We start from the raw sequence: 11,747 nt of genomic DNA, 5'->3' as shown, positions 1-11,747 counted from the left end.
AATTAAACGTATTAAGAACGACTCAGCAAGGAATATTCTAGATCTACGTTATATTGTGGGGCTCGGAAAAACAGAAAGTCAATTACACATTTTTTACTTATACCTTTTATTAAATTAAACTTATTAAGTACTTAAAAATATTAAATATAAAATATCTCAAATAATAACGTAGTTTGGCATTCGAAAATTTGTATCATTTTTTTTTAACATAAGACAGTTCAATCTAATGTCTTAAACAACCAATATATTTTATTAGGTATTTGTTAAAACTAGTTTCAAGAGATCAAAACTTATATCAGGTAACGATAACTTTGTAGGTAAGTTCAAAGGTACAATATTCAATCCATTTAAATTAGAAAAATACCTCTTATATATCTTTAGAATTTCAATTATAAACTTACAAAAGAATTAACCATAACATGCCCACTACTATCACCATTCACCATTATCACAAATTCTTATTTTACCCTTTATTGATAAAAGAATGTATGTCTATACAATTTTTTTTCTACAAGTCTTATAATTTAAACAACATTTTCATCAAACGAATATCAGAAAAAAAAAATTGTTTATAAATTAAAACTATTACAATATTATTTATTTTTTTGGTTTAAAAATGTAACATGTTTTAATAAATTTAACACTAAACACAAAATGATAAAATTGTTTATATTATACGACAGTTAAAAAAAATGGTCTATAACTTGTGAGCCTTGATCAGTGAAGTGCATCTATATATATATGTATATATATATATATATATATACAGATAAAACGGCAATGCAAGACCTCTTTGAGGGTTTAAAATAAATAGATTTTACATGTATAGAATACCGTTTAGACATTACAAGTCTTAAGTAACTTGAGACTTCTCTATTAGTAATAAATAAGAAAAAGGTACGGTCAGATATTTTAACACTGAACAGTAGCCCACTATAGAAAACAAATTTGAAAAAATAAGTGACATAACAAAGTACGCATAGGAATGTACTCAGTTGCATAAAGCGGCCAACTTTTGGCGAAAAATAGTACCAATAAAAAACAAAATTATAAACTTACGTGCCACTTTCATGTAACTGAGTACAATGTTCAAATTGTGATAGCAATGCACAAATGCGACAAACCTGTCATTTGATTGAAAAAAAATATTATTTTTATTAAATTAACTTGACGATTATTTTTTAAAAGAATAAGTAGGTTATGGCGGAGAAAAATACTTAACGATATTGTTTTTTTTTTCAAAAATTCACAAGAGCAATGATGATAATGAGGAATGAATGAATTATGTATTGGCAAATATAAAGGATTTGTTTAACGATCAAATTAAAACTAAACATGAATTTCTTTTTATTTTAAATTTGATCAACACACAGGCAATCAACCGTTGGTAGAAGAAGGGAAATATTAACTATTTTATAATAATTATTTATTGTAAAACAACGCCTTCCTTGATATGCTCCCTAATTTACACCTCCTCCATTATCACAGCCCTTCAACCGTATACCATTAAATAACAGAATATAAACTATAAACGAGAATAACTATAATAATATATAGAATGTTAGATTCGATAAGTACTCATGTTTTATTAATCATCGTAATTAAGTAGATGAACGAATGGAATATATCATGAATAATAAAAAACCTATTATTTATTATATCTATAAATATCATGAGAGCTAGGCTCTTTTAGTATAAATATTTAAATTAGCTATTTATAACGCATATAAGTCTTCAAATATTTTACCTATATGTTTTAATTAATTATTAATTCCGTTGTTAAGTTACATTTAGTCTAACCACTTGCAGTGCGTGCGTGTAAACTGAGTTGTCGAATTCAATTTCTACCTATTTTAATGTACACATCGTATTTTGTGTTATACGTTCAATAAACCTGAGGCTCCGTTCGGGTGGGCTGCAAATGACCTTGGGTATTAAAACTATATTACTAATTGACAGTTTGCAATCAAGATTGACACATGAAGTGATAGAACTGGTCGAAGTTCACCGGCTCATAGTCCCTTTCTGATTTATGGAGCAGCTCTGGATTTCTTTTAAGGAAGTTCCTCACCCAATCTTCGCCGGCCATCCGGGTATTGCAGTCGAAGGGATGGTTAAGATTATTATCTTCCGCGTATTGGAATGCGAGCTCTCTTATGTCTCTCCTGGATACGCCCATAAAATATTTTTCCATGCTCTTAATATATCCGACTAAGTCTTTCTCTTGATTCTCTGTGAAGACTCGTCTGTAATGCCCCATTAAAGGTTTTGGATCATCAGGTTGCTGGTAGCGAACTTTACTAGCTCTTCTTTGGAGTGTGGAGCGAGGTATATGAAAGGTTCTGGCTGCTAACTTGTAGCCCATTTTACCAGATACTACTGCTGCCACGGCCTTGGCCATTTCTTCTTCATTCCACGATTGGCGACCACTCATTCTTTCGTATTTCCGTACCATGACTGTCTGAAAAGAAACGAAATTCTGTATAAGTAATAAAATAGGATTATAAGCGAGATATCGGTCGATCGGAGAACTCGTTGGCCATAGGAAGTCTTGCGTAACCAAGTGTCACAATGTATATTGAGGCCATGACCAATGTTTGGATGTTGGAACTATATTGTTTGTTTAAAAGTTTACCTAAATGCAAAAGTTGTGAAATATAACCCCCATTTGTGAGGAACGTAAACTGACTGTTCGTTTAATTTTAAAGTAGCTACTAGGTAGGTATTACATGCCATCTGCGGTGTCCGGCGAAGGGTAACCGTGGCCTATCTACCGGTTTATAACCTGCGCCCAATGTCGAATCGAGGTAATGGTTGAGGCGTTTAGAGGCTATCTTCACTGTAACATTGAGGTAATATTCATAAATATGTAAATTCGGCTCATCTTTTTTTAGCAGCTTATGTTAGACAAGACTTATTTTTACTTCATTCTTAAATTCATACAGATTTAGAATTGTTCTTACATGTTTTTTTTTTGCTTTATTATGTTTTTAATCTATGAATTTATAAAACACTCTCAAACCACATATCAACCTTGTACTTTAAACAGTGGAGGCCCCGTAGTTCTTAGTTTATTTTTTCTATTGGATGCCAAGTTAGTATTCGCACCTTATAGTCAATGGTGATACGATGGAAATGAGAAAATTGGAAGGATTACATTATAGTATTGTTTACAATAGGTACCTTTAATAACATCTATGAAATAAGTGACACAAAATAAATAACTTCCAACAGAGCTGCTAACAAGCCAGAAAAATGACATTATTCATAGAATAACTTGGTCGGTACGTAAATGAAAATACATACGCACTGCACAAGAAACTGAACGAATGAATAGACTGTACGGATTGACGTTGTTTTGGTCAGCTGTAAAATATGCATATCCCAATATAGCACTTTGAGCACGACTTCATAGAGGTGGTATTCGCGTAAATAACAATGACTAACCGTGTTGGCGATCGCGCACCGCATCGCTCGCAACAGCTGATAGTGAGTACAGCACGCGATAAAGTGTGGCGTGTTTTTCCAGTGCGATAACTCGGGAAACGCGGTTGAGGCCCCCTCACTTCACGTAGTTAACTGCAATATTTCTTTGCCGAAGTGTGATCCACAACCCGTGAACTGCGAGTCAAAGATGCATTAACGGCGCTAATGACCAGTGTCGTTTGCACGGTGTTTGTGTTGCAGTCCGGTGCCTGTTAAACGGGAAATACTTCTCGATTGTAGTTGACCGTCCTTGAGTGACCGCGTCTTATTTTTTATCTGTTATAAGAACTACGTCAATGGTCAGTCAGCTGTTTGTGCTCGGTATAATACGCGTCTATCAACATGTCTCTACAAACGTTAATAATTGAACACAACCAAAACGCGCTGGATCCGTTTCACTAATAATACATTGCCCGGTGAAGCTCGCATCATTTCGTGCAACGCTCGCTGAGAAAGCAATGGATGGTGTTCAAAGCGGTAAATCAATATGAAGATAGATATTGAAACGTCACTGTAGCGGCACGAGCACGCCGCGCCGTGAGCCGAGGTTACTGTGACGCGTGACTTGCAAGGTCCCCGCTGCATTGCACGATGCGCCAAGGTTGCCACGCTCCTCGCTACCAACACGAGAAATCTAGGTCTCGTTATACATCGAATAGTAGGTTACAGGCGAAGGGTAAGGGAAGAGAGAGCACCGTGTTGCGCGTGGGTATCCATCGTTGGGTTGGAGCGGCAGAAGAGAAACTTGCAGCGGACGTTGCAATGGTGCATCGATTCGAAAGTCGTTCGAAGGAGCGCATAGCGTAGTAGGAATAAAGGGTGTCTGTACTCACGGGTGGTGCGTCGGGAGCAGAGGGTGAGTGGATGGTGTGGTGCGGCAGGCGGTAGGCGGCAGGCGGGCAGCAGCGCGGAGCGGGCGCGGGCAGCGAGACGGCGTGCGGCCAGACTGACGGCGCGCGCGACACTGGCGCGGGGCCCGTCTTGCCCCGCCGCGGCCCTGGCGCGCTGACGTCACCTGGCCCAGGGCCCGGCTGCACGACTATTTTTGTCCACTACTAATTATCGCCTTCCTTTGTCCAATCATATGTTATGTACTGAAAAGGAAATCTGGTTTTATGCCTACGTGCATCTATAGAATAGGACACGTAATTATATACTACTACTCAGCGTAACTACTTGCGAATGACTCACGATAATAATAATTAGCGTTACGACATATTATTTTTTACACAATTAATGATGTTTTGGTCATTTCGTTCTTTCACTGCACAGCACAGATATAAACATCATAAATTAGCATAAGAACTCTTTACCCTTTACAAGTACGTACCATTCACTCACACCAAATCTATCTAAAATACATAAACAAAGAAAGACTTTGTAGTGTGAACTTCATTGCAAACCAATTAAAACAAACCGGCATGCATCTTTGAATTTATAAGTGTAGAGTTACAAGCTTACTTTATAATACTGTTATTTTAAAAGACCTAGGTACTTTAAAAAAAATGAAAAAACTTACTTATGTGTATACCTGGTGTGTTCATACTTCTACTTATGAGTACCAACCATTCCCTTAATTTGTACTAGTGGACTGTGTACTTCCCCATAGTTCTAAATACACATTACATCACTGAGAGTGAATATTTCATATTTATAAGCAATCGTTTATCGAAAGCTGAAAGAAAAGTGAAATTTTTAACAAAGAATATTCTGGCGTACCGAAATCGCATAGTTAAGCGAGCAAAGCATTGAATTTGAGCCAAAATGCTTATCGTGGAATGACAATGAAGAAATTCCGCGCTAATACGTGTCGGGATGACTCAGGCCGGGTTTGTCCCTTAAACGTAGCAATATCTTCTAATGGTTTCTTCCGAATTACTCCCTGGACCGAGTAGGTAAAAGCGTTTTTCCTCCTAACTCCTTTCGAAGTGACACTTTCCTGTTAACTACGCATACAGTTACCAACTCGTGTTTTACCCAAGACTAAAGTGTTCCTTGTCTCCGATATAATGTGTTAGACCCGAGATTGCTTATGTAACACGAATGTGGTCTCCTCCATGGACTCCAAGGCGTGCGTCTCCGTCCGAAAATGCTATTTCACCGTAAGCCGTGATCCCAGTCTTACCGATAGGTATTGGAGGATGTTCCGTTAATCCCCTCTTGATTATTTGAGCCTTTGTACTCTACATAGGTGGAGCTAGGTTTCCACAACCACCTTGCGTTGATAATATAAACTAATTCCATCTTCTGAGATTAAAATAATTGATTTTATCAACTATTAATTTCCTTGTACTCACAGGCCTTTCACAATAATGTGATTGTAAGATATCGGAAAGTAAAAGTAGGTGGGAATTTTACTCTAAATACACCATTAGAATTATCTATTGCATTGTAATTTTTTTTATCTTAGTTTCAGCACTAGATATTCCATTCTCTAAGTCGACCATTCTTCTAGTCCTGTCTTTTGTTAAATCTAAGCATAATATACTTTGTTTTTTTTTAATGTATATTACAAAGAGCTACTATATTCCTGGTTGATTTAGCAAAAACAGAATATACATTCTTAATTATTTTTTGGTGCTGCGTTGGTTTTATTCGTTGCAAGAAGTCTGAGTTTCATCGCATTAGTTTTCCATAAGTTTGCTCAGGTCTCAGGTATAAATTATGGTGTTTCGGGATATTTATGTGATCTGCCTTAGTGGGCGTGGCTGGCTGCTGTTGTGTGCTAAAGCGTTCGCGTGACCCAGTCAGTAAGAGTCCTTCGTAACCAGTACATCTTCCCATGGTGGGGTGGATGAGGATTTCCACACGAGAAAAAAAAAAGATCTCAGGTATAAATAAAGGTGGGACCAGTCTAGATTTGCAGGTATTGATTTTATCGAGTCGAATAATCTGATTCCTTTTGAGGTTATTGATAATTTCAGAAATTCATGTTGTAAGACTACTAGCTACTTCAAACGAAGGCCACTTTGTTTAGTAGTTACTACTTATTTACCTTGTTTATGAGTGATAATGATATTACAAACCGAATGTTTGGATTGCTTGCATATTGCCCTTTATGGGTCATTATGCCAAGTTAGTTCACATTCCTTTGCGCTAATTAAGTACATTATCTACTAAAGTATTATGTATGAGGAAATAAAACAAAAAAATACGTTGATGTGCATCATTTATTTTGAATATGTATTAAAATAGTAATCTTTCCAAACAAATAACTTTTATTTCAAGTATTTCTGTTCTCTTGAAACTTTTAAAACGTCATGTCTTTCTGTTTACAGTGACTTCCACCGGTTCCCAATGCAGACTCTACTGAGAAGAAACCGGCAAGATACTCAGCAGTAGCATTCTCTAAAGGTGAACGTTTTAATGAACCAAATGATCATCATAAAAATATGATAGGATCATCATCAAGTCAACCCATGGATGTACACAGCTGGACATAGGTCTTTTGTAGGGAGTTGCAAATACTAATGTGTTGTGCCGCTTGGATCCAGCGGCTCCCTGCGACTCGCTTGAAATAACGTGCCGTTCACCTTTGGAGGGTTACCAACGCTACTCGGTTACCTCGCATCTACCGGTGCGAGGTCGTCTCCAAGCTATGTACCTCGTCCACTGCCCGACTCTTAAAGCTACGTCGGTTACTCATGTTTTTCTACGGATCTCCTCATTCCTGATATTTTGTTCACGTAGAGATGTTCCAAGCGTAGCTTTCTCTTTCGCCCGCTGAGTGACCCTTAACCCTTATGAGAACCATAGCTAGCGACCAGGTTTCAGAGCCATCGGTCATCACTGCCAACACTCATTGGTTATGGGGTGTACGGTAGGGTATTACCAGTCAGCCTCCCAAATTGCCAATTTCCCCTGCAGTCTAACGAGAAGCTCTGGCGACCGATAAGTGGCGGTATAACCTCTCCGAATTGGCTAGACTGTACAAATGGCACAGACCAACACCGCAGCGAACAGTCTAGCCCTGCGATGATGTGACTGCGTGGTAATTATTGGGCATATTTTATTTTGGAGGAGGTGATTGGGTTGGGAAAAATAAAGTTGGAAGAAAGACGAAACAGTTTTTTTTTTCAAATTTAACAATAAAACTTTTAATTACCTTAAAATTTAACCTTAAATAGCCTACTCTTTTAGAATGTTTGACTACGGATCACAAAATCCTAGATTTGATAACTGCGACAGGCCTAAATGGTATAAATTTTGTGTCAAGAAGTTTTCAGTGCGAGCTAGTAGTTAGGAAATTGGCGTGTTACTACCCCTTGATAGCCCAGTCCAACCATGACTTTGACTTCACTTTCGGGGGGTCGAGTTCGAATCCCAGCTCACACCTTTTTTTTTTCTTTGACTTATGTGCGCTTAATAAAATATCACATGGTTCAACGTTGAAGGAAAACTTCGTTCGGAATCAGGAAATCAGCATGTGTGAGAGTTCTCCATAATGTCCTCAAAGATGTGTGAAGCACACCAATCCGCACTTGGCCAGCGTGGTGGACTACGGCCTTAACATCATCTCTCTCGGTTATTATTACTTACATGTGATTATAATAATAATAGCACAATATAATAACATTAGAGCAGCTTTCTGAGTCTATCTTCTTACATCATCTTTTGTATGGGAGACGAAGCCTGTGCCCAGCAGTCTCTTCTCCTATGCATGAAAATACAGGTCTCTATTTACTTAGTAACATTTGATTAAAGTTTTTACTGAAACTTTTCTACAACTTGGTAAACTTTAGAATTTATTATCATAATTTCTAGCGAGTAAACAAGGGGTGGAAGTGAAGCAATACTTACGACCAGAGCAACAGGTTGGGCAATTAAGTTTCATGTGAATACCATAAAGCCATCAGGGGCAAGAATGTGGGATATAAACTGTTATAACAATGGCATATTTCTAGGGCAACCTTCGTAACAAAATAACCTTATAGAATTAAATAGATGTTTGTATATATACCGAGGACATTTTACTTCTAATACAAATTAAAGTATTCAGAATTTTCAATACGAAGTAAGCATCTATATTAAAATAAAAAATTAAGACCCAAGAATATGAGGCTAAGATTATAAAAAGATTATTTCAAAATCTCCTTGAGGTTTACGTTACAAAAATGCTTTACTAAGTTTTTGTCAATACCATAGCATGAAATCGTAAACGGAATTGGTCAATTGCGATTTAGCTTCGCAAAATAAGGATTCCGTAGCATTGAAGTTGGAGATATTATTATTTATTGTTAAAATCAATATCTTACACTGTAATGCTTACTACGAACTACGGCTAAGGTTGTTGTGGGCTCTTCTTAGACCAGGGCGCGTTTGGAACCCTCGTAGCTTTAGATTTAAGTTGGCGAACGAAGTTATCACCATCCCGTTACAATTATGTAAACAATTATGTATCAACGCTTCATAAGTGCCTGTGATAGGCCTACATGAATAAAGAAATTTTGAATTTTTTTTTTTTTTGAACTAAAGTGTAAGATATTTATTTGATAATGAATAATGAATCTCCTTACCAACTGTATGTATTATGCTAGCTTCTGTCCGTGACTTCTTCTGCGTGGACATTGAAATTGGTTCCACAGAGAGAAATATTAATACTAAAATGAATGACTAACCGGCTAAATACATTTATTAGCTTAGCCAACATTATACCTTATTCGAAATAAATAGTAGTATCCATAGTTGGAAATGTAACCCATGTTAATTCTGGGTTCTGTTCATTACAACTTTCTGCTAAATTGTCAAGCTATCGACGTAGTTTTTTTGTTAATCCACTTGAAATTCGGTTATACTTATTTCGTGCACCAACTCTTTAATTTTTCGGTTTAAAATGTAGCCTCTGTGTTTGCGAAAGGGGTAAAAGCATCTTCAAATTCATTATCGGTTTTAATATCTTTAAAAAAACCAAGAACCTAGTTGCAGTTCCAGTTTTATTTCCAAACTATATAAAACGCGGCCGGGCGACCCTCTGCATTTTTCTTGCTTTTAGCATTTATATACCCGTCGTAACTTCTAAACGATAGGTCCAATTTAAGGAGAAATTTAAAGGAATATAATCAATCTTATGTATAAAACTATTTATTTTGATAAGGATTAATATCATGATAGGAATGTCACCATCTTTCGATTGTACCCGTGTTTTTATTGACAAATTGTAACAAAAAGCGGTTATTGTGACTTAACTATAACAATTAGATATAATAGATATAGCCTTCCCGGACTTTTTTGTATATGTAGTACATTATTTTTATGTATTATCTCAGCGTACGGCAGCAAAGCTTCAAGGTATGACATATTTAACAAACATCGTTATATTTCAGCCATGTTACAGAAAACCAGTATAATTTCTATCTTCCGGAAGATTCATCCTGTCTGTAGAATATATTATTAACAAAATTATAATATGTTAAAATATAACAAAAAGTAGAGTTCCTCTTGTAAAATGATTTTATTTCTCTATGTCCCTTTTATTATTATAACACCGACATAATATCTCTTCTTAGTGGAAGTCTGCACTGTTGATAGAGTTGTCTTGGCCGCAGATTGGTAAAACATGGTAAATACATGGCATTAGGATTCATTGGATCGCAAGGCTTCCCGTGGGAGTCTTTTTCACTTTTGTGCCACGTTACTACCACACAGCTTTGCTTGACCCGTCCACCACACCACACACATATTAAACTGTTTAATTGGTTAAACAACGACCAATCGCTCAATTCCTTGAGATGTGGTCAAAAAACTTCAGTATACGTCCAAAGTGTTTTCTTTACATTTAGAAAATACTATACATAACAGGTATTGAAAGCCCATGGCTGGGAGTCCGTGGTGAATAGTAAGTTTCCCAAAATAAATACACTTTATTCACCGTGTTTTGCAGCAGTTACTTACCAAATCGCTTACTTGCAAAGTAAGCGAGTTGGTCATCATATATTATTTTATGTATACTGACGATAATTTAAATATCTATAAATACATAAAATGTCGGTAAACCGGTAAACCCTACGGTAGTATAAGGCCCCCAATTAGGTAGACAGATGACAGTACGAGTCGCAGGGAAACATATAGAAGACCTGTGCCCATCGGTCCACCTGTTGATTATAATAATGAATATCACGAAACATCTATGCTTGCGGGGTGCTCAATCTATAAAAGCGGAAAACTCTCAAAAGTAAGAAGAGCATTTAGTTTGTTACAAATCATTTTGCACTATCTACTTAGTTCTTGACCGCCAAAAGGTTGCCGACCGCTGTTGCACAGTCTAGACTATCTTCATTTATTATAATCCGATCAACGCACAGTAGCGTTTGTGAAGGATGAAGACAATGCCACGGAGTAGGTTATAGTTGACAACGACTGGGTAGACGTCATTAATAGTCTAACTTTTTACAAGTTATTACCTATCCCTACATTTTTATTACGAGTTTTGAAGTGGTTTTAAGAGTTTATTATTATAAGTTTACCTCTCTACTCATAAATTAGGAAGGAAAGGAATAGGTTTTAACGTTCCTAAGTTGATAAAAGTTCAACTTAATGATTAACCTCATATCACCAATGCACGTCCACTGTTACAGTTAGGAGTATATATTTTTTTTATTTTACTATAAGTTAGACTTGACTGAAATCTCAACTGTTGTTAAGTAAATGATGCAATGTAAACTGGTAGCGGGCTGTATGGAGTATGGCGGTTATATCAAACCTGTACGAGTTAGGGTACTCGTCTTCATCGTACATCGTAAACCTGAACGCTAAATTCCTGGCTGGCACGTCTTTTTCCTCCAACGCCAACGCCTCCCTTTGAACAAAAGCGGCTTGCTGCTACTCATTTGACGTCTTCAACTGGCTGGGGCTACCGCCGCTGTGTTTACTGTCGGTCGCCATTCCAGTATCTTGGGACTCCGAAGTTCATTGGTTCTCCCGAGCTACCATACCAATGTACCATTGCCCACTGCCACTTCTTCTACTTTGCGACTCATTGAGCTATGAGATCCGTGGAAGATAGTTAGCTAGAACACTGAATCTTTTACGGACCTCCTTTTTTCTCACATATATGATTGAAAGTTTAAGTTACATGTTCCTAGGTTACTATAACGAAGCCAAAATTTATAGCGTGGTAAAGTAACCCTATTATTATAAACCCATTGCCAACCCACTAGAAGCCACGGTTCTCCTCTCAGAATGAGAAGGTTTTAGGCCGTACCAAATGCCAGTTTGGTAAACATGCCTTTGGGGACATCATAGAGAACTCTCAGGGATGTAGG

General features: G+C 37.0%; 1 protein-coding gene across 8 annotated transcripts; it reads right to left on the bottom strand.

Moving 5' to 3' along the window:
• Positions 1-642: 642 nt before the first annotated feature.
• LOC120636740 lies at positions 643-4,824 on the bottom strand. 8 transcript variants are annotated; one of them, XM_039908307.1, is made up of 3 exons: positions 4,320-4,824; positions 3,448-3,695; positions 643-2,461 (listed from the first exon to the last, which is right to left on the bottom strand). In XM_039908307.1, exons 2-3 carry the CDS (start codon positions 3,469-3,471, stop codon positions 1,967-1,969), a joined length of 519 nt encoding a protein of 172 aa, XP_039764241.1. In that variant the 5' UTR covers positions 3,472-3,695; positions 4,320-4,824; the 3' UTR covers positions 643-1,966. The 8 variants fall into 8 exon arrangements, with proteins under 8 accessions (XP_039764241.1, XP_039764271.1, XP_039764248.1 ...); XM_039908337.1 differs by having other exon boundaries at positions 643-2,457; XM_039908314.1 differs by having other exon boundaries at positions 3,448-3,621.
• Positions 4,825-11,747: the final 6,923 nt, after the last annotated feature.

The sequence above is a fragment of the Pararge aegeria genome, chromosome 3 (genome assembly GCF_905163445.1).
Source record: "Pararge aegeria chromosome 3, ilParAegt1.1, whole genome shotgun sequence".
NCBI lineage: Eukaryota > Metazoa > Arthropoda > Insecta > Lepidoptera > Nymphalidae > Pararge > Pararge aegeria.
The sequence above is the reverse complement of the archived record's forward strand: the minus strand, read 5'-3'. Positions and strand labels throughout refer to the sequence as shown.

Bases quoted from the DNA above. Each gene is read 5' to 3' on its own strand.
- LOC120636740 (XM_039908301.1), bottom strand. From the start codon at position 3,262: ATGTCATTTTTCTGGCTTGTTAGCAGCTCTGTTGGAAGTTATTTATTT. The intron at 2,458-3,183 runs GTACCTATTGTA...CTTTTCAGACAG, and splicing joins TTTCATAGATGTTATTAAAG to TCATGGTACGGAAATACGAA.